The 23,560-nt window shown below is 49.0% G+C and overlaps 1 protein-coding gene across 4 annotated transcripts; it reads left to right on the forward strand.

The window, feature by feature from the left end:
• The first annotated feature begins 1,862 nt into the window (after positions 1-1,862).
• On the forward strand, positions 1,863-21,857 carry LOC136588093 (uncharacterized). Of its 4 annotated transcripts, none has more exons than XM_066587042.1 (9): positions 1,863-1,991; positions 7,619-7,674; positions 7,763-7,861; positions 8,319-8,417; positions 10,040-10,125; positions 14,779-14,890; positions 17,407-17,676; positions 20,473-20,629; positions 20,728-21,857. In XM_066587042.1, exons 3-9 carry the CDS (start codon positions 7,831-7,833, stop codon positions 21,596-21,598), a joined length of 1,626 nt encoding a protein of 541 aa, XP_066443139.1. In that variant the 5' UTR covers positions 1,863-1,991; positions 7,619-7,674; positions 7,763-7,830; the 3' UTR covers positions 21,599-21,857. The 4 variants fall into 4 exon arrangements, with proteins under 4 accessions (XP_066443139.1, XP_066443142.1, XP_066443141.1 ...); XM_066587045.1 differs by having other exon boundaries at positions 17,467-17,676; XM_066587044.1 differs by having other exon boundaries at positions 1,900-1,991; positions 7,622-7,674.
• Positions 21,858-23,560: the final 1,703 nt, after the last annotated feature.

Below are 23,560 nucleotides of genomic sequence, written 5' to 3' on the forward strand. Positions count from 1 at the left end.
ACAGCCCCGATAGTCGTACTCCCGGCACTAGAACCCCGTGAAGTCGTAACGCCCGGCACTAGAGCCCCGGTAGACGTACCCCCCGTCACTAGAGCCCGGTAGTCAGACCCCCGTCACTAGAGCCCGGTAGTCAGACCCCCGTCACTAGAGCCGCGGTAGTCGTACACCCCCCTCCCCCCCCATCACCAGAGCCGCGGTAGTTTTACCCCCGTCACTACAGCCCCGGTAGTCGTACTCCCAACACTAGAACCCCGGGAAGTCGTACCGCCCGGCACTAGAACCCCGGTAGACGTACTGCCCATCACTAGAGCCCCGATAGTCGTACCCCCCCCCCCCCCCCCCCATCACCAGAGCCTCGGTAGTCGTACCCCCGTCACTACAGCCCCCGTAGTCGTACTCCCGGCACTAGAACCCCGGGAAGTCGTACCGCCCGGCACTAGAACCCCGGTAGACGTACTACCTGTCACTACAGCCCCGGTAGTCGTACAGCCCCGGTAGTCGTACAGCCGTCACTAGAACCCCAGGAAGTCGTACCCCCCGTCACTAGAGCCCCGGTAGTCAGACCCCCGTCACTAGAGCCGCGGTAGTCAGACCCCCCGTCACTAGAGCCGCGGTAGTCAGAACCCCCCCCCATCACCAGAGCCCCGGTAGTCGTACCCCCGTCACTACAATCTCGGTAGTCATAACCCCCGTCACTAGAGCCCCGGTAGTCGTAACCCCCGTCACTAGAGCCGCAGCAGTCGTACCCCCCCGCCCCCCCCAATCACCAGAGCTCCGGTAGTCGTACTTCCGTCACTACAGCCCCGGTAGTCGTACAGCCCCGGTAGTCGTACACCCGTCACTAGAACCCCAGGAAGTCGTACCCCCCGTCACTAGAGCCCCGGTAGTCAGACCCCCCGTCACTAGAGCCGCGGTAGTCAGAACCCCCCCCCCCCATCACCAGAGCCCCGGTAGTCGTACCCCCGTCACTACAATCTCGGTAGTCATAACCCCCGTCACTAGAGCCCCGGTAGTCGTAACCCCCGTCACTAGAGCCGCAGCAGTCGTACCCCCCCCCCCCCCCCCCCCAATCACCAGAGCCCCGGTAGTCGTACCACCGTCACTACAGCCCCGATAGTCGTACTCCCGGCACTAAAACCTCGGTAGACGTACTGCCCGTCACTAGAGCCCCGGTAGTCGTACCCCCCCCCCCCCCCCCCGTCACTACAGCCCCGGTAGTCAGACCCCCCGTCACTACAGCCCCCGTAGTCAGACCCCCCGTCACTACAGCCCCCGTAGTCAGACCCCCCGTCACTACAGCCCCCGTAGTCAGACCCCCCCCCGTCACTACAGCCCCGGTAGTCAGACCCCCGTCACTAGAACCCCGGTAGTCAGACCCCCCCCATCACCAGAGCCCCGGTAGTCAGACCCCCGTCACTAGAACCCCGGTAGTCGTAACCCCCGTCACTAGAGCCCCGGTAGTCGTAACCCCCGTCACCAGAGCCCCGGTAGTCGTAACCCCCGTCACCAGAGCCCCGGTAGTCGTAACCCCCGTCACCAGAGCCCCGGTAGTCGTAACCCCCGTCACCAGAGCCCCGGTAGTCGTAACCCCCGTCACCAGAACCCCGGTAGTCGTACTGCCCGTCACTAGAACCCCGGTAGACGTACTGCCCGTCACTAGAGCCCCGGTAGTCGTACCCCCCGTCACTAGAGCCCCGGTAGTCGTACCCCCCGTCACTACAGCCCCGGTAGTCGTGCTGCCTAATGCTAGTGCTCCAGTAGTAGAGGAGAAACGAGACACGAAGTAATGCATCATGGGAGATGAAGTCCATGCGACTATGTGGAATCATTTACCTTCCAGTGTGCTGAACTACAGTTCCCATAAGGCAGCGCAGCAGAACAATCAGCCAATGACAGCCGCCGCCCGGAAGTGCGGCAGGACAGAGGCCGAAAGCTGCCAGGAGACGTGAAGAGGCGGAAGCAGAATGGAGACATTGATGTGACGGCAGCAGGTTGTTATGGTTATACTTGGTATATCAGTGAGGCGGCGGCTGCCCGGGGTGAAGCTGCTGTTCCTGCGGGGACGTGTCTGTAAGCCCCGCGCCTCCTGCACAGACAGGCCGGTGCTGGAGAGCCCTGCTGGTAGTGATGGCGGCGGCTCCGTGCGCCTCTTCCCTGCAGTGGGCAGCATCTCAGAGTGTCCCGGCTGTTGTGCGGGAGAGGCCTGTGGGGAAGGGAGGAAAGTGGCGACCAGCGAACACTGCCATGTTCTATGGGGCTCGTAGTGACCGGAGGGGGAAACGGGTGGTTCTGGGGGTGGATTGTACTTCCCGTCCCGTGTGCTGTGGGTCCAGCGTCTCCCGTCCCTGGCGCGTCTTCCCGTCCCCGCCGCCACACCGGCGCGTCTTCCCGTCCCCGCCGCCACACCGGCGCGTCTTCCCGTCCCCGCCGCCACACCGGCGCGTCTTCCCGTCCCCGCCGCCGTCCCCGGCGCGTCTTCCCGTCCCCGCCGCCGTCCCCGGCGCGTCTTCCCGTCCCCGCCGCCGTCCCCGGCGCGTCTTCCCGTCCCCGCCGCCGTCCCCGGCGCGTCTTCCCGTCCCCGCCGCCGTCCCCGGCGCGTCTTCCCGTCCCCGCCGCCGTCCCCGGCGCGTCTTCCCGTCCCCGCCGCCGTCCCCGGCGCGTCTTCCCGTCCCCGCCGCCGTCCCCGGCGCGTCTTCCCGCCCCCCTTATGGAATGGAGTGCCAGAGACAACTGATGGGTTATTCCTCCTGTCAGATCAGTGGGGCTCGCAGTGGTAAGTACTATTACAGAGGGCGGGGCATGGGGGAGAGCAGCAGCTCTTAGCAGTGAGCGAGATGGAAATGTAGCTGTGTAGTATTGAGTGGGTGTGGTTATACTGCACAGGCGCTGAGAGTGGAGGGGGAGCTGAGCTTGGGTGCCTGCTTGAGAGACCAGCTGATCAGTGCTGGGAAAGCCTTCAACCTGGAAACGTGAATGTAGGAGAGCCTGGAGACCAAGTATGAGGCTTGCAAAATGCATGAGAAGGAAAATGCAATGCAAAAAACAAAATCAGCGCCTTGTTTTTCTGTCGGGTCTTGGGGCCCCGGAGGTCGTAGTAAGATGGGTGTTCATCTTTCATACACAAAGGTTTCCACTGCAGTATGTCCATACTGGAGTGTATTATCCTCTTCGAAAGACCAACCAAGGCAGACCTGGGGGCCACTGCTAGACCTGCAGTCGCCATGTAAACAAATGGGCCCTCCAGGCGATGACATCACAGAACAAGCTCCTCCCTCCTTTTAAATGTAAACTATGAACGCGGCCTGGAAGGGTAAGGGTCAGGATCAGCGCTCTGCTCCTGGTCATCGGAGTGGGACCCTGGCTGTCACATCCAGCTTTTGCTGTGGCGTTGGTTTGGCCCCTGAGCCGCGCCCTTCGTATGCCATCTTGTGGGAACCGCTCTCCTTCCATGCCGACGTTTAACTGCTATTCAATTCTTTTCTTGGAGACGGAATGACCCAAAAAAAGAACATTTCTGTCTATTAAAATGTTACATTATTAATCCTTTGTCAAAAAACACAAATAAACTGGAGCTTCACAGATGTTACACCGGCGCTCAGACTTTATTTAGAGTCTACTTTGTTGCGACACTCGGCAAAAACGGGTTGTTTCGTGTTTTTTTTTCCTTTTTACAACTTTTTTTTTAATTTTTATAAGTGAAAAATCTTTAAATACTTACGTTTTCATAGGGAACTGGCGATCCCTTGATTGCTTATACAGTATAATGCAATACTACCGTGTTTCCCCGAAAATAAGCCCCTGTCTTATATTAATTTTTGCCCCAAAAGAGGCACAGTGTCTTATTTTTCGGGGGGGGGGGGGGGGTCTTAATACTCATCTAGCAGTCGTCATGCAGTCCCTCTCGCTGGTCTCCGGCGCTGCGGCAGAGAACATTCTCTTCCTGGTAACGGGGCTTCAATACCCTGCCTCCAGCAAGAGATTGCTGTGATTGGCTGAGCCACGGTGCTTGTGATCCAGTCAGAGCCGTCGCTCGATGAGCCAATCACAGCCATTCAATGATGTCATTCACTGAATGGCTGTGATTGGTTGGACGTGCCGGATGTGATTGGTTCATCACCATAGCACTCGCGATCTAATAACAGCAATCTCTTGCTGGAGGCGAGGTGTTCAAGCCCTGTTACAGGGAAGAGAATGCTCTCTTAGTGCTCAGGACTACACAGAAGACTGCTGGAGCGCCAGAGACTAGCGAGAGGGACCCAAACGCCGCCTGCTAGGTGAGTTTTTTTTTTTTTTTTTTTTATGTAGTGGTAGCTAGGGCTTATATTTTGGGGGAGGGCTTATATTTCAAGTCCCCTGTCACCTCTTAAAATCAGGGTAGGGCTTATTATAGGGCTAGGTCTTACTTTCAAGGAACCACGGTATGGTATTGCATTTTGTTGTATTTTAACTAGCTGCCTATTAGACGTGCTCCAGGCACGTCCCTAATAGGCAAACGACCGTGGCATCCCTGGGGGCCCTCAGAAGGCCTCAGGCTGCCATAACACCTGGAAGAGGTACCCCGTGATATTATCTGGAAGGGGCCGTTCTCGACATTTAAGTCCAAATCAAATGGGGCATTTTTAATTCCATTATCAGAACTGACAGCATTTAAATAGCGGGGATCAGAATGGCCTCCGATCACAGCTGTTGTGGGAGGTGTTGGCCATCACACCCGCCGTGTATGGAGCAGGTTTGGCTCCCTTGCCCGCTCCATGCATGGCATATGCTGTGGATGATTATAGACATCCTTGCTGCATGGCGTATGTGCCATAGGTGTAACGGGCAGGGGTTACACATCCTATATAGGGTAGCTGACCTCTCGCTGGCCTGTAGGTCATATTTTTCAAGCCTTTCATTCTCTAATAAGTTAATTTCCATTTAGTTCCATCTTCTGAGGTCATTAATTATATCCTCTATGAACCCACCGAGCTCCTTTTTAACTCTTGCTTTTTATGCTTCCATTGGAATCCCGACCATTAAGATCTGTTTTTGTTCCTCTTTTGGGAGGTCTTCCGTGACGAGCTATCTATCGTTTTATGGTTTAGCCCAGAGCCTCGGCCTTCGCCTGTCCCGAGGTTGTACCCCCACCCCCCCCACCCCCACCTACGATGCCTCGGTGCGGAGTTACTTTCTTTAAATCAACCTAAAGAACGTTCCATGCTCCCGAGGCTGTAAGAGAGGAGATGGAGGAACCGATATAACAGTGGACTAGTGGATCCTGCCGCCGCACCTCTGTAGGGTCGGACCGTCCGTCTGGTTGGGGGGCTCCTTCCACTAGACCCATTTCATCATCTGGGGCAGACGGGAACAATACTGACATTCATCACATCTGGAAGGCAGCTGTCCGAGGTAATGAGCGATTGGCCTTCAGTAGGGCTTCAGGCTATAAACACTCCCTAGTTATTAACCCCTTAACGCTACAGGCCGTACAGTTACATCCTGCTGCGTCTGGGTATGTATGAAGAGAGATCGCACTCCATACAATGCTGGTGCCAGCTGTTTCTTACAGCCAGCACCTGCCCAAAACCTGCCCAATGAGCCGCGTGGCTCATTGGAACTGTTCACCTTTTAAATTGTGCTGTCAATTCTGTCAGCAGCATTTAAATCCCCCGACTGATGTTCTGGGGTCTCAACAGGCTCCGTCTGATGACATCGCTGGTTGCTGTGCGGGTGTCATGGCTGCCAGGGCCCAGGGCTGTCCTAGCAGAATACCTATCAAGCCATGCCCGTGAGGTGGCTTGATAGAATGCCTGTCAGATCGTAGTATGACGTAATGCTGTGGCATTACGTCATACTGCAGGAACGATCAAAGCATCGCATGTTCTTGTTCCCTCTGGTGACTTTAAAAAAAAAATAAAAAAAGGTTTAAAAAGTTTTATTTAAAAAAAATTAAATTAAAAAAAACCTTTATAAATATGGCAATTGACAAAAACACATATTTGGTATCGCTGCGTCCATAAAAGTCCGATTTATCAAAATAATGCGTTATTTACCCCGCACAGAGAGCGTCGTCGGAAAAAAAGTAACGCCAGAATTGCCCTTTTTTTTTTTTTGGTCACCCTGTCTCCAAGAAAAAATGTATTAAATAAGTGATCAAAAAGTGGTCTGTATTCCAAAATGGTACCAACAGAAACCACACGCTGCCCCGCACAACTGTGTCCATGTAAGAATAAAAGTGTCCTGGTGGTCAGGAGGAGGCGGCAGAAAGTGATGGAAAAAATTAAATCTCTTTGAAAAAAAATAAAGGTAATACAGCAAAAAAAGCTATAAATGTGGTCTGTAGTAATCGTACTGACCCGGGTATAAAGGTAGGAAAAAACCCTCCCAAAAATGGCCGGATTTTGCTTTTTTTTCCTTTTCACTTCACTTTTAAAAGTTGTTTTCCTTACGCCCAAGTAATAAAACCCCCCAGGATTATTTACCGGTAATCCGTGGGCCGCTGACGTGACGCTAGAGAAGTAGTGGCAGATCTCGCTGTGACGGAGGAGGTGGCGCCCGCCTGTAGACATCCGCGAGGTTCCTGTCCGGACGCTAAACCTCTCTCATGGGTGCCGATAAGTTAGATTGGGTACTGATTCCTCGGGGTCCAGTAAAAGTCCTTATTTCATTTTGTCTATCTTTATTCATGGCGGTTTATGTATGAACTGTGCTTTTTTTTTCTTCTTCAAAACTCTTTTTTATTACAATTTTTTATAATCAAAAACAAAACAGCAACTCACATTGCGACACGAGAAAAAAAATGCATAGTTAAATCACATTAAAGGGGTTGTCCCGCGCCGAAACGGGTTTTTTTTTTTTTTCAAACCCCCCCCCCCCCCCCCCCCCCCCCCCCCGTTCGGCGCGAGACAAACCCGATGCAGGGACTTAAAAAAAAAAACCGCACAGCGCTTACCTGAATCCCCGCGCTCCGGTGACTTCTTACTTACCGGTTGAAGATGGCCGCCGGATTCTTCTCCCTCGGTGGACCGCAGGGCTCCTGTGCGGTCCATTGCCGATTCCAGCCTCCTGATTGGCTGGAATCGGCACGTGACGGGGCGGAGCTACACGGAGCCCCATTGAGATAAGAAGAAGACCCGGACTGCGCAAGCGCGTCTAATTTGGCCATTAGACGCCGAAAATTAGGCGGCAACCATGGAGACGGGGACGCTAGCAACGGAACAGGTAAGTGAAAAACTTCTGATAACTTCTGTATGGCTCATAATTAATGCACAATGTACATTACAAAGTGCATTAATATGGCCATACAGAAGTGTATAGACCCACTTGCTGCCGCGGGACAACCCCTTTAACATCTTTGACAATGTTGAGTTATGTATGAACTGTTCTGTCGGGGACTTTCCCACACAAGTGGGGTTTTTACTGTTTATTATGCGGTAATACATTTGACATCCCTTTCATTTGTGCTTCTCACACATGGCACGCCAAAAAGATGGCAGCATGCAATATCTTGGCGCTTATTACGCCCCCATACATACTAAGATAGTCTTTGTCGGCACGCAGCAGGTACGCCATGTGGTACATACATATAATGTTCTTATGGGAGCCCTATGATGTGCTTTTGTTGTTCCATGTTTGCCAGAAGGATAAAGCCGGAGCCGTCGCACAATGAGCCGAGGAGCCTAGATGACTGCAGAGGTGAGCGCTGCTGGGAATGCTGGGTCACTGTACAGTGATACAAGGGGTACTGATCCGCATGATGACTCTATTATCCTTTGTGTGGAAGGGGGCAGGATGAGACGGGCCTTTTCTCCATGGAAGAGTGGGAATACTTAGAAACACACAGACATCAGTATGGAGAAGCACAAGCCTCTCAAGTCGCCAAGTAAGAGAAGACTTTCATTGACTGCAAATGGGGGGAGATTAGCTTTGGGGAACACCCAGATACACGTCAGGTGACCTTCACGGAAATATTGTTTCTAGTTAAATCCAGCCCAGAATTATATACAGTTTTTGTATTTACACTAAATCAAACAATGTTTCTATCCCCAGATATCCGAGGAGTGATGTTAGAATAGTCCGCCCCACCTCAGTAAGTGGTCACACCTCTTATCACCCGCTCAGGGAGCCCTCCGTAGAACCAGAGCGCAGCAGCGCTGAGCGGGTGTGACCACCTTGGGGCAATTACTGAGGTGGACACAATAGATACAGCAGGTGGCGCTATTCTTACATAACATTTAAGGACATGTTTATAATTAGGAGTTAGATTGGACTATAAAAAGTGTTTTTCGTGGGGCAATCTCTATATAAGTTTTCACTGACAGTGCGTTTGTTTCCTACAGGTAAATCTAGTAAGAGGAATTCATCAAAAAGTCGAAAATCAGAGGAAAATCACAATGCCTCACGATCGCCTCCGAACCATCATATTGGTAAACCTAAAGGTAAACCTGTGCTGTACTGTGGTGTGATTGAAGTGACATAGCTCTTAAAGTGGCCATAGAAGTTAGATCAATGTTAGCCAATATACCCGATTCAGCTAGACTGGCGCACCATGGTCTGTACATTATATGAGGGTGGCCTGTTTCTCTCTCAGTGACAATGTTATTGGAAATAAGGGCCTTTTTAGGTTTCAACATACCTGATCCTTCAGTCTTCTGGGAGATAAGCCACTGTCAGAGACTTCTAGGAGCAGCCTATTCCCCTCCCCCTATTGAGAACATAGGCAAGCTTGGCCAAGCCGAACATGAGGGATGAGGAGGAATAGGTAAGGTGTGCGGCTAAGTTTCACTCTTAGGGCTCATGTCCACGGGCAAAATAAGAATTAAAATCCGCAGCGGATTTTAACTCTTCTCCTGCCCGCGGATCCGCACCCCATAGGGATGCATTGACCACCCGCGGGGTAGATAAATACCCGCGGATCGTCAATAAAAGTGATTTTAAAAAAAATGGAGCATGAAAATATCTGGACCATGCTCCATTTTCATGCGGGTCTCCCACGGGGACGGCTCCCGCGGGCTTCTATTGGAGCCTATGGAAGCCGTCCGGATCCGCGGGACACAAAAATCTGATTTTACTCACACGCTCCGGTTCTTCTCTTCGCCGCGGCGCCATCTTCTCTCAGTCGCGGCCGGATCATTTTGCTTCGGCCCGACGCATGCGCGGGGCACGTCACCGACGTCATCATGCACATCCGCCGAGCCGAAGAAAGAAGATCCGGCCGCGACAAGAGAAGATGACGCCGCAGCGAAGGAAGTATCTGGAGCGTGTGAGAGGTAAGTTAATTCTGATTTATTCCTATTTTCAGCGCTTATGTCCGCGGGGCAGGAGGGACCCGCTGCAGATTCTCCATGGAGAATCCGTAGCGGGCCTGATTTTCCCCGTGGACATGAGGCCTTAGAGAATACTTGCTGTGGTTTTTGTTTATGTGAACTTTTATTTAAAGGGTTGTCTGAGTTATGTAAACTAATGGTCTCTCATGGTGAAAAATAACAGTGCAGCTCACACTCGCCCCCTGTTGGCGGCTGTGGGTCTCGCTGCGGTCAGCCTGTGAAGTCTCATAAACTTGCTGCTGCAGCTTGGTGATCATCTTGTTGTCGCTGTCTGTAGCACAAGGTTTGCGAGAAAACTCAGGATGACTGGAAGCCTTACGTCAGCAGGAAGGCCTTATTATTTTTATTTATGGCATAGATTGAACATTCTTATGATGCCTGTCCTTTTTTAATGTTCCGATTTACATACAATAGGCAGAAATAGTATAAAATTCAAATGTCCTTAATTTTTTTACATTTTCAGTGTGTATATATATAATATTTTCGCACCCTGCTATGTATAACAAGTCCAGATATGTGTACTCTGATTCCGGTCTCAGTATTTCCGGTCATTAGCTGAGAGCTGATCATTACAATCCCTGACAAAGTGCCGGCCCAGTCTCATTGCCACTAAAGCCGATGATGTGTATATATATATATTCTAGCTTCACGGTGCATCAACAATTAAGATATATAGATAATGCATATTATATGTAGATGGTGGGTTAAAAATATATGCATTTATGTATTTTCAGGTGGTTCCAGCAGGAGAAACACATCAGAGAATTTCCCAAGTCCTCCCTATTCCCAAGAAGATCACAGCATCCTACAAGACAACCAGGTACAAATGAAGTACAACATGTGGCGAAAAAACACTGTCAGAATCACTTGGATATGCAAAACCTTTACGGTGTTATTCCATGTTAAAGTGACACAAGTCAGATTTTCAAAATTTGGCCTGTTCATTAAGGCGCAAACAGGCTTTGGTCACTAAGGGGTTAAGGATAATTTTAAGAAGTACCGACCACCTCAAAAACTTCTCCAGAACCCACTCTGTTCTTACTATAGAAACTGCTAAATCTTATTGTTGCTCTCATCCTTTCTTGTCTTGACTACTGAAACTCACTAGTGATCGGTCATCCCCTTAAAGGGGTTGTCTCGCGGCAGCAAGTGGGGTTATACACTTCTGTATGGCCATATTAATGCACTTTGTAATATACATCGTGCATTAAATATGAGCCATACAGAAGTTATTCACTTACCTGCTCCGTTGCTAGCGTCCTTGTCTCCATGGTTCCGTCTAATTCGCTGGCGGCTTGCTTTTTTAGACGCGCTTGCGCAGTCCGGTCTTCTGCTCTGAGCACGAGCCACTTCAGCCTGCTAGCCGCTACAGCTCTTCTGCGCATGCGCAGACGAGCTGTATCTTCTCGGGAGCGCGCTGGAGCGGCCATTCTGCTACCATCCTCTCTTAGAGGAAGGTGCAGAGCCGCCCAGCCGTGCCGAGAAGCCGCCCAGCAGAGCCGCCCAGCCCAGGCGCCCAGGTAAGTAATGGGTGACGGACTGATGGGGGTGGCCCCGGGGCCTAGCGCTGTGGCCCCGGGGCCTAGCGCTGTGGCCCCGGGGCCTAGCGCTGTGGCCCCGGGGCCTAGCGCTGTGGCCCCGGGGCCTAGCGCTGTGGCGCCGGGGCCTAGCGCTGTGGCGCCGGGGCCTAGCGCCGGTTACCTGCTGCCTGGCGGTGGGTGATTGGTCGGCCGCGTTCAATCCCGGGGTCCGGTCGGCGGCTGCGGGGCGTCTGGTTGTCAGGGAGACACAGCTGGTAGCGTCTCGGGAGCGCACACGTCGGGCTACAGCAAGCGACGGGAAAAGAGCCGGCGGCCATCTTGGGGAAACTTTTTATAAGTTGCTGAAACGCTGGAACTGTAAGTACAAACCAGCTAGAAAAGTCATCTACAGGGGGGCTTAGTAATGTATGCTTAATTAGGGGGACTGGGCAAAAAAAAAAATTTCACTGCTTCCTCGAGACAACCCCTTTAAGTAAACTCTCTCCAATCCATCCTTAAAGGGGTTGTCCCGCGCCGAAACGGGTTTTTTTTTTTTTTTAACCCCCCCCCCCCCGTTCGGCGCGAGACAACCCCGATGCAGGGGTTAAAAAAACCACCCGCACAGCGCTTACCTGAATCCCGGCGGTCCGGCGTCTTCATACTCACCTGCTGAAGATGGCCGCCGGGATCTTCTACCTTCGTGGACCGCAGCTCTTCTGTGCGGTCCACTGCCGATTCCAGCCTCCTGATTGGCTGGAATCGGCACGTGACGGGGCGGAGCTACACGGAGCCGCTCTCTGGTACGAGCGGCTCCATAGAAGACTGCTGAAGACCCGGACTGCGCAAGCGCGGCTAATTTGGCCATCGGAGGCCAAAAATTAGTCGGCTCCATGGAGACGAGGACGCTAGCAACGGAGCAGGTAAGTATAAAACTTTTTATAACTTCTGTATGGCTCATAATTAATGCACAATGTACATTACAAAGTGCATTATTATGGCCATGCAGAAGTGTATAGACCCACTTGCTGCCTCGGGACAACCCCTTTAATCTAGCAGTCACATTCCATTTTTTTTCTGTCCAACCACTACACCAGTGATTCCCAACCAGGGTGCTGTAACACCTTTGTTCGTCATGCATTCTCTTTCTCTTCTCCTCCTGTAAACTAACCGCAGACTGGAGAAGTTTGGCTGACCTCCAATATCAGCTGAATGTGGAGAAGGCGCCAGGGGAAAGTACTATCGGAAATGTACTCTAATGCAGCCGATGCAGAGAGGGGACTGTGAGAGAGGCTGCACATGCATCTCCCAGTGTACAGTCCAGAAAGTCACAGTGACCAACTTTGTGTAGGAAAGTAATTGATTTTCTTTGTAAAAAAATTAATTCCTGGGAACAATACAAAAAGGCAGTGGTGGCAGCAGATGCTGCAGGAATGGGAAAGATAATCAGGTCCACACATTGCTGTTGGCGGAGCGGGAGAGGGGCAGGGAGGCCGGCACATTGCTGTTAGGGGAGTGGGAGAAGGGAGTTCGGCACATTGCTGTTGGCGGAGCGGGAGAAGGGAGGCTGGCACATTGCTGTTGGCGGAGCGGGAGAAGGGAGGCCGGCACATTGCTGTTGGCGGAGCGGGAGAAGGGAGGCCTGGACACTTTGCTGTTGGCGGAGCGGGAGAAGGGAGGCCGGCACATTGCTGTTGGCGGAGCGGGAGAAGGGAGGCCTGGACACTTTGCTGTTGGCGGAGCGGGAGAAGGGAGGCCGGCACATTGCTGTTGGCGGAGCGGGAGAAGGGAGGCCGGCACATTGCTGTTGGCAGAGCGGGAGAAGGGAGGCCGGCACATTGCTGTTGGCGGAGCGGGAGAAGGGAGGCCTGCACATTGCTGTTGGCGGAGCAGGAGAAGGGAGGCCTGCACATTGCTGTTGGCGGAGCAGGAGAAGGGAGGCTGGCACATTGCTGTTGGCGGAGCGGGAGAAGGGAGGCCTGCACATTGCTGTTGGCGGAGCGGGAGAAGGGAGGCCGGCACATTGCTGTTGGCGGAGCGGGAGAAGGGAGGCCGGCACATTGCTGTTGGCGGAGCGGGAGAAGGGAGTCCGGCACATTGCTGTTGGCGGAGCGGGAGAAGGGAGGCCGGCACATTGCTGTTGGCGGAGCGGGAGAAGGGAGTCCGGCACATTGCTGTTGGCGGAGCGGGAGAAGGGAGGCCGGCACATTGCTGTTGGCGGAGCGGGAGAAGGGAGTCCGGCACATTGCTGTTGGCGGAGCGGGAGAAGGGAGTCCGGCACATTGCTGTTGGCGGAGCGGGAGAAGGGAGTCCGGCACATTGCTGTTGGCGAAGCGGGAGAAGGGAGTCCGGCACATTGCTGTTGGCGGAGCAGGAGAAGGGAGTCCGGCACATTGCTGTTGGCGGAGCGGGAGAAGGGAGGCCTGCACATTGCTGTTGGCGGAGCAGGAGAAGGGAGGCCTGCACATTGCTGTTGGCGGAGCAGGAGAAGGGAGGCTGGCACATTGCTGTTGGCGGAGCGGGAGAAGGGAGGCCTGCACATTGCTGTTGGCGGAGCGGGAGAAGGGAGGCCGGCACATTGCTGTTGGCGGAGCGGGAGAAGGGAGGCCGGCACATTGCTGTTGGCGGAGCGGGAGAAGGGAGTCCGGCACATTGCTGTTGGCGGAGCGGGAGAAGGGAGGCCGGCACATTGCTGTTGGCGGAGCGGGAGAAGGGAGTCCGGCACATTGCTGTTGGCGGAGCGGGAGAAGGGAGGCCGGCACATTGCTGTTGGCGGAGCGGGAGAAGGGAGTCCGGCACATTGCTGTTGGCGGAGCGGGAGAAGGGAGTCCGGCACATTGCTGTTGGCGGAGCGGGAGAAGGGAGTCCGGCACATTGCTGTTGGCGGAGCAGGAGAAGGGAGTCCGGCACATTGCTGTTGGCGGAGCGGGAGAAGGGAGTCCGGCACATTGCTGTTGGCGGAGCGGGAGAAGGGAGGCCGGCACATTGCTGTTGGCGGAGCGGGAGCAGGGAGACCTGCACATTGCTGTTGGAGCGGGTGAAATGAGGCCGGCACAATGCTGTTGGAGCGGGAGAAGGGAGGCCGGCACATTGCTGTTAAAAACTGTGTCCAAAATTGGGTCACAGATTCAACTGCTGTGCAAGAAGAAGCAAGTCCAGATGTAAGTCAAAGCCAGAGTCTTCTCCAGAACCAAAAGATAGCCGTGTACAGACAGACTGTTTCAGGGCTTTTGCCCCTCATCAGTGTGCAGTAGGTTGCTGGGTGTGGGGTCTGTTAGACGATCGGGAGGGGTAAAGTGTCTCCTTACGTCAAGCATCTAGTAGGTGTGAGGAGTCTACTAAGGCCATCCATGCACACTGATGAGGGGCAAAAACTCTGAAAGTTTCTGCCTATGCTTATTTTTCTTTTGGGAGAAGACTCTGGCTTTGGCTTTAGTAAGTTAAAACCACGGCTGATCACGCTTTGCTATGATCTGTGGCCCAGTCTGAACTTTCATTGATGGGATGCAAGTTTGTGGTTTGAAATGACTGACTTTTCATCTACATCACCCAACAATGATCCTAATGGCCATCAGATTTTTCATGTACATCTGCTATCGGTTTGCACCAGGCAGCGCCACGGCTTAGTGCTTGGCTTTCTTTCCTTGCGGAGCTGGGGTCCTGGGTTCAAAATATCAAAGGACAACATCTGCATGCGGTTTGTATGTTCCTCCAGATACGAGTTTCCTAAAAATTGAGAGCCCCATTGTGATTGAATGTCAAGTGCTGTGTGATATAGCTGTGCGATGTGTATGTCATATATGTGTGTATATATATATATATATATATATATATATATTTCATATTGTAGTTGGGGTCTTGAGTGTCGCTGCTTGGGGAGCAGTAATAGAGATTGATGTGTATAATTCATCACTCACTTTCACGTTTTTTTGTTTTTTTTTTAAATAAACATTTAGGGTGAACATTTCAGTGATTTTGAGATTATTGTTAAGGAAGAGGTGCAAGAGGAGAAGGTGGTAATACCTGTGACCATTGAAGAGGAGGAGGTTCCCAAAAATACCAGCCCAGGTAAAAACCACCTAGTGCAAGAACGAGTTTTATGTTCTGTGCATGGAGTCCCTAGAACAGTCTCCTGCTCTTCACCGCAGTACAGGAAGGAGCCATTAGTCTCGGTTAGACCTGGATCACAGAACCGTATTTCTTGTGGGCCTCAAGGTTCTGCAGATGGAATCGGTGTTGGTCAATGCGTCAATTCGTACAGCCATGTTTAGCCTATACCCCTCAATGTAGCCTGAAGAAAATATGCGGCTGCCTAAGCACTTCCTGGCCTGACATTTTACCTCCTCCTGAGCCACATAGACATCCATAGTCTACAGGCAACCAGGAACTGGTTAAAGGAAATGTGTCATCAAAGAATGGCTAATTCTATAAATCAAGTTTTATTCAACTTTTTTTTTAAATTTTCAGTGTTTTACATTTTAACCCCCTTCACGACCAAGGACGTACCGGTACGTCCTGTGGCTGCGGGGTATGTATGAAAAGAGATTGCAATGCAACCTCTCTTCATACAGTGCGGGCGTCAGCTGTTTATAACAGCTGACACCCGCGGGCAATAGCCGCAAGCAGCCGCGAGCGGCTATTAACCATTTAAATGCCGCTGTCAGTTCTGACAGCAGCATTTAAATCCCCCGAACGATGTTCGGGGGTCCCACACGGCCCCCCCGCGGTGATATCAGGGGAGCCGTGCAGGTGTCATGGCAGCCGGGGGCCTAATGAAAGACCCCAGAGCTGCCTTAACAGACTGCCTATCAAGCCATCCACACAGGGTGGCTTGATAGACTACCTGTCAAAAAGCAGTATGACGTAATGCTATAGCATTACGTCATACTGCAGAAGCGATCAAAGCATCGCATCTTAAAGTCCCCCAGGGGGACTTCAAAGTAATGTAAAAAAAAAAATCAATAAAGTTTTTTTAATTGAAAAAAAAAAAAAAAGTTGTAAAAGTTTAAATCACCCCCCTTTTGCCATATCTATTATTAAAAATCGAAATAATAAATTAAAAATATTTATTTGGTATCGCTGCGTCCGTAAAAGCCCGAACTATCAAAGTAGTGCATTATTTTTCCCGCACGGTGAACGTCGTCCGGAAAAAAAAAAAAGAACGCCAGAAATGCACTTTTTTAGTTACCCTGTCTCCCAGAAAAAAGCGTAATAAAAAGCGATCAAAAGGTCGTATGTATTCCGCAATGGTACCATCGTAAACTACAGGACATCCCGCAAAAAATGAGACCTTGCTCAACTATGTTGACGGAAAAATAAAAAAGTTATAGCGCACAAAATGACGGCAGAAAATAATTGAAAAAATGTAATGTATTTGAAAAAAAAAAAAAGAGTATAGTAAAAAACAAAAACTATACAAGTTTGGTATCATAGCAATCGTACCGACCCGTAGAATAAAGTTATCATGTCGTTTTTGTTGTCGTTTGTGCGCCGTAGAAGCAAGACGCTTTACTCCACTTACTATTTTTTTTACGTTTTTCAGTACATTATATGGTACTTTAAATAGCACCATTGAAAAATACAACTCGTCTCGCAAAAAACAACAAGCCCTCATACAGCGACGTCGATGGAGAAATAAGGGAGTAACGATTGTTTTAAAGGGGGGAGGAAAAAGTGAAAATGGAAAAAGAAAAATGGCCGCATCATTAAGGGGTTAAAATCTTCTAAAATTCTGCAGTTTCCTATTGACCGCTCAGCCTAATAGGCTGATACTTCTGTCCTGTTCAGTTGTCATCTCGCTATTACAGGCAGTATTACACTGACAGGACTGTGCAAAGGTTTTAGGCAGATGTGTAAACAGGCTGCAAAAGAAGAATGCTTTCAAAACTAGAAGTGTTAATAGTCTATTTTTATAAATTAACATAATTTAAAAAGAATGAAGAAAATCTAAATTGCATCAATATTTGGTTTGATCGCCCTTTACTTTCAAAACCGCAACAGTTCTTCTTAGTAGTACACTTGCACACAGTTTTTGAAAGCACTCGGCAGGGAGGTTGTTCCAGACTTCTTGGAGAACTAAGCCCAGATCTTCTATGGATGTCGGCTCGCTCCAATCCTTCTGTCTCTTCATGTATTCCCAGACAGACTGGATGATGTGAGATCAGTGGGGGCCACAGCATCACTTCCAGGACTTTTTGTTCTTCCCAATGTGGAAGATAGTTGTTAATGACATACTGTATACAGAGATAATAGGGGATCTATCATTCGTAATGGGTGAGAGTCACGGCTTATCTCTTCCCCCTCCCTGCTTAATGACCTCATGCCGAAAACACTGTCACTTAGAAGACAATGGTTCCCTTTCTATCCATTGTGTCCATAGCCCATAAAGCTGCTGTAAAGCTTCTCTAACAGCAGCTCAGGGAAGATGGCAGCTGTCATTGTCAAGTACAGAAAATAGTTTGTTTTAATCCACAATCATAAAATAAAAACAGATTAACGACATTGAATGTTTCACTATCTGGTTATAAAAAGGAAAACAATCTAGCAATACTTGTCCTTTAATTTGATCTGTTCTCTTCCTTTAGTGGCCGGTCGGCGCTACAGGAGCAGGAAACAGGCCACCAGCTATCCCCTTTGTTTCATAGAGAGTCAGACTGCAAAGATTCCTCGCCTCAGGAGGATGGAGCTGAAAGTCAAGGAACTAATTTCTGCAGTGAAAAGTCATCCTGAGCTGTGGGACCCCTCAGACCGAGGATACAGCGACCGGCAGAAGAAGACCGCTGCGTGGTCATCTGTGTGCTGCCATCTGTACCCCGACTGGGACTGCCTTGATAGCAGAGACAAAGGGATCCTTGGTCAGTATATGCGGTTTTTACCACAGTGCACACGTCACCATTATCTATGTCGCCCTGTAATTCTGTAATATGCAGAGTTTATGAAGACCTTTGTAGCGCACATTCACACGGAGCGGAAATGGTGCAGAAAATCCGCATTAAAGCCATGTCAAAGTCCGCATTAAGAAAGACTTTGTGTAGCACTGCATTCCAGGACCAGAGCTGTATGAGGGCTTGTTTTAGGTTGTAGTTACATATGACTAAATAATGTAAGGTTTTACAATCTGGGTCCCTGTAGATGTGCTGATGGCAGGTATGTGTAGGGTTCTTTTTTCAATATTTAAAGCCTGGTATAAGAGGGAGAGGTTTTTCTTAAACTTTTCTGTAAAAACTTTAAACCCTGCAGATGCTGTAGTCAGTGTTGACTGTGGTATCTCAACGATATAGTTGAGTGAGTAGATAAGTCCTCATATTTTCACTCCTTTTCTGAAAAAAAGATCCCCATATGTGACAATTGGAGAGCAAATATGTTCTCTGATGGGGGGGTGATGTCATGAAAAATAATTTGTCACTCCTCACCAGGAATAGGGAGATATACACAAGAATCACAGCTCTACTCTGCTGCCTGCGTGCCCTCTCTCCCTTACCTTTCTGCTTTGCACACTGACTGGAAAGTTACAGCTGTAAATTCAGTATTCCCAACCCCACTTCAAATGGCTGTAGTTCTGGTTCTATCAGTGCTACTGATATGCATTTGGTTCTTTAATCTTTGCTTTAAAATGACACAAAAGGCATGTCAATTGCACTGTTAGAACTAAAGCTACAGTCGTTTAAGGTAGAAGGAGCTCTGTTTGTCCAAGACTGTAATGTCCTTTTCCTGCAGAAGGAACAGAGCTTGTCATAAACTGGAGAGGCATTAAATTGATTATACTATTAATTTATTTAAAAAACTTTAGGCTGCGAATTGCCGACCGCGAGCTGAGAATCGCAATGGTTCTCCGCTCGTAGACAGGAGCCCTTAAATGTTCGGTTATGCTTTAACTTGTCTCTAAATGCAGCATATCCCCAGATGTATGGTGCGAGGTATTGGGAAATATTGGAGTATATTGGGAAAAAAAGATGTTTAACAGATGCCTCAACAAATGCCATCCGTCAGCTATAGCCGGCGATGTTAAAAGTATGTTTTAATGTATACTTTTTTTAAAACTTAATAGCTGCGACAAATGCCATGTGTCAGCCATAAGCTCCCATATACGGTAATGTAATTTTTTTTTCCCACTGGATGTCAAAAAAAAAAGTACCGAATTTGTTTCAAGGCAAGCTGTATAATTTAACAGAATTCAAGCTGAGTTAAAGGGGTTGTCCCGCGCCAAAACGTTTTTTTTTTTTTTTCAACCCCCCCCCCCCCGTTCGGCGCGAGACAACCCCGATGCAGGGGTTAAAAAAGAACACCGCACAGCGCTTACCTGAATCCCCGCGCTCCGGTGACTTCTTACTTACCTGCTGAAGATGGCCGCCGGGATCTTCTCCCTCAGTGGACCGCAGGGCTTCTGTGCGGTCCATTGCCGATTCCAGCCTCCTGATTGGCTGGAATCGGCACGTGACGGGGCGGAGCTACACGGAGCCGGCATCCTGCACGAGCGGCCCCATTGAGAAAAGAAGAAGACCCGGACTGCGCAAGCGCGTCTAATTTGGCCATTAGATGCCGAAAATTAGACGGCTCCATGGAAACGAGGACGCCAGCAACGGAACAGGTAAGTGAAAAACTTCTTATAACTTCTGTATGGCTCATAATTAATGCACAATGTACATTACAAAGTGCATTAATATGGCCATACAGAAGTGTATAGACCCACTTGCTGCCGCGGGACAACCCCTTTAAACGGTTACCATGCATTAAAACAACTTGTCTGTTGCTTTGTGAAATCTGTCTCAAGTAACACAGGAAGTGGAGATAAGTAATGATTTATGATGCCCTTAGAAGTCTCTGGAGAGGGGAGGGAAAGTGAAGCTGAGACTCACAGAATTGTTGCTGGAGCTAATGGTGTGTGATTTGTTGTGTTACAGCCTCTGAAATCACTTCTGCACCATTCAGAACTGGTGTATAATATCCTCTGTCGTGTTTCTCTGTGTGTGCTACAGAGAAATGGGAAATCTGATGTTTTCTCCATGTGCAGTATATAGCGCTGGTCTCCACCCACCAGTTCACAGAAAACTAAGAATGAGATATAGAGCCTGCAGAGGGGAAAACTGGTGAAAACGTATGAAGGAAAATGGTGTGCTGCCTCTTGCAATGCCACCTATTGGAAGGCAGCTTCCTTTAGAAGTCAATGTCCTACCTTCTAACAGGTCTTGTAGCATGGCAAGAAATATAAGCCAAAACCAGAATCTTCTCCAGAAAGGAAAGATAACTATGTATATGTTTGCCTCTCATCAATGTACAGAAGGTTTCTGGCTGCCTGGGTGAAAGGCTTTTGATGCGAGTCAGAAGGTGTAAAATTTCTACTTCTGTAGACCACCTAGTAGGCATGAGAAGAATTATAAGGCCATGCAATGCTCATCTGGTAAATTTGGTATGCAAATGGGAAATGGTATTCTGCTTCTGTTGCACCTCCTATTGGAAACCAACTTCCCTAAAAGTCAATGTCCAACCTTCCAACAAGCCTTATAATACACATGGCAGCTTGTTCTAAAAAGGCTTCTGAAAGTGTAGGTACGCTTTAAGAGTGAACACATCTGTAGTTGCATGTAAAATGTTGGATTCCAGTACAGCGTTAAAGTTTTTAATTGTTCTTAGTTTTGTGTTCCTATTTGTAGATAATGATGTCCGAAGGAGATGGCGTAGTGCTCGAGACCAATTTCGCAGGGAGATTGTGCAACGAGAGGGTCAGAATGGGTCAGCTCCCCCCAGCAAGAGACCATACATCTATCTAGAAGAACTAATGTTTCTGATGCCTGTCTTGGATCTTCGGCCGTAAATCCTTTTTCCCGTCACAAATGTTTTTGTCCATCTCTTCTTCTTACTTGTTGTTTGCAAAAGCTTTTGAAATGTACATGTTTTTGATATTACAGAGCGAATGCTAATGGAGGAGAAGCAGATGTCCAGACAGCCCAGGAGCATCAGCTGGAGGAGTCTGAACTAGACGTACCAGCAGCAACTCCAGCAGGAGGGGCATCAGATCCTAATGATGGAGGTAGATCGATGTGCTCTGAAGAGCCACCCACCACCAGCACTGCCACATTGGTCTCCCAAAGAGTTTTACCACTTCAGTTTGGGGGATGGAAAGACAAGAAGACCAGCTCTAGCTCAGCTAGTGAGGATACAATTGATACTCAGGTACTGGCCTACTTGCAAAGAAATATTGAAGAAGACTCAGAGGACGCATTTGTCCGCAGCCTGGGAAGTTATATCCGAAAAGTCCCAGAGCGATGGAGGCTGTGGCTGCGATCCAGCATTCAGACCCTCATTGAGGCCTGTATTCCCCCCAATGATCCTGAGAAGGTCCTTGGTTTACTAGACCAAGTGAAGCTGGCCCGTCCTTCTAGCATAGCACCAACTATGGATATAGAGTTCACAGACTCATTACCTGCCTGTCAATCAGCAAGTCAACCCCATTATAGTCTCTCGGCTTCCTCTGAGGCCACCCCAAATTCATACCCCCAGTCCCCACCATGTTCTTCACATTCTTTTTCACGGCTCCCCTCGTACAATTCACATTCTTCCAGAAGGTATACCCAGGACTCTTCCTCCCAACCCAGTTATGCCTATGGTGTCTCATATAACTCCTCATTATCATCTTCTAATATTCCTCTCTCCTCTTCCAGATCTTTTGACCATGTCCCTATGTCTACTCCTCAATCTTGCCTTACTGCCTGTGTTTCCATGTCCTCTTCTCCATCCACTCGCTCCTCTTACAGTACATCACGGCCCAAGTCACAATAGTCTTCTCACCATTAACCTTCTAATTTTCACATGCAAATTCTGAAACCCTACAAATGTTGTTGAAAACATTTTAGATGCACAAGTTTTTAGTTTATATATTTTTTGTAAATATATATTTCTGTTAACTTCATTTTGGGTTTTATTGTATGTGAAAAATCTGCAGACTAGTAGTAGTAGCTCGTGGTTAGAGTGTATATAATTTTATTTTATAATTTTGTATCATTTATTGTATAAAATTTCAATTAAAAGTTAAAAATTATATGCGTTGTTTTGCTTTCAGGAGCAAGACTTGGGTCCGGATACAGTTTTAAAGAGAGTAAGACTATGGAAGGGTTAAAAAATTCAAATTAAGTGATAATTGAGCATAGTGCTAAATAACTGTCTTTCTTTTGTAAATTATATATATATATATACACATATATACAAATGATAAAGGTTGCAACTTTTATTACATCACAAAGTATAAAGATTGCAACTTACATCGCATCACTGGAAAAGTAGCAATATCTTACTTAAAGGGGTTGTCCCGCGAAAGCAAGTGGGTCTATACACTTCTGTATGGCCATATTAATGCACTTTGTAATGTACATTGTGCATTAATTATGAGCCATACAGAAGTTATCAAAAGTTTTTCACTTATCTGTTCCGTTGCTGGCGTCCTCGTCTCCATGGTGCCGTCTAATGGCCAAATTAGACGTGCTTGCGCAGTCCGGGTCTTCTTCTTTTCTCAATGGGGCCGCTCGTGCAGGATGCTGGCTCCGTGTAGCTCCGCCCCGTCACGTGCCGATTCCAGCCAATCAGGAGGCTGGAATCGGCAATGGACCGCACAGAAGCCCTGCGGTCCACCGAGGGTGAAGGTCCCGGCGGCCATCTTCAGCAGGTAAGTAAGAAGTCACCGGAGCGCGGGGATTCAGGTAAGCGCTGTGCGGTGTTCTTTTTTAACCCCTGCATCGGGGTTGTCTCGCGCCGAACGGGGGGGGGGGAGGGGGGGTTTGAAAGAAAAAAAAACCCCGTTTCGGCGCGGGACAACCCCTTTTAATAGACAAACTTCTCCAGGAATTTTCCTTGCATCTCTGGGAGGTAGCATCATCCAACTTGAATATCAGCAGCCGGAGTAGCCCACGTCCAAACGGCGCCAAGACATAGAAATTCTCCCGGAATGTGATGAGCCGTGTGTCCCCTTACGCATCTAAAGGCTTCTGTCTTGGTTCCGGAAAGTAAAACTTTTAAACTATCTTAGCACAAAATGCCTACGTGTCCATTTCCTAGTCTTCATGACAGAATGGCGTCAATTTCTGCCATGAGACAGAAAAACAAACCTATTGTGTGCAGTATTTGACTAAAACATACACAGGTGATCCTCACTTCCAGAAGCATGATAACATAACTCTTTATTGTGTACTAACTTACTCAAGACCTACGTCTCTTCATTTTATTACACCACCATAAATGCCTACTTAAACAGGGATTTCAGCTCTCTGTCTAGATCAGAAAAATAATTGGTTCATCTCTGGTTCATAACGGCTAAGAGAAGCAAAATAAGATTCTAAATCAGCATATTCATAAGAGTTCAAAAATGTAGTGATAAGAAATTTAAAAATATTACTTGCTTTAATGGGGTTTTCTGAGATATGCAACTTTTTTACTTTATGTCAGAAAATAAACTAGCTCCGCTCTCCCAGGTCTCACTTGTCCATTTTCAACAGCCCCAGGTCTTCCCTGCGAGATACTGTTTAGAGGCTGCAGCAGCCAGTGTATGAGAAGTCACAGGTTGCTGCAGCCAATTACAGAACCCAGTGCTTGATTGCTGAGGTCTGTGATTGGCTGTAACAGCCTGTAAACAGTACATTAGAGGGAAGATGCGGTGCTGTCAGCTGGGGAATGAACGACACACATGGGAGGTATTCGTTCCCTTATTTTATCTCATGGGGAACTAGTTTTCTTTCCTATTTATTTTGGAAT

Source organism: Eleutherodactylus coqui, chromosome 13 (genome assembly GCF_035609145.1).
Source record: "Eleutherodactylus coqui strain aEleCoq1 chromosome 13, aEleCoq1.hap1, whole genome shotgun sequence".
NCBI classification, from domain to species: Eukaryota; Metazoa; Chordata; class Amphibia; order Anura; family Eleutherodactylidae; genus Eleutherodactylus; species Eleutherodactylus coqui.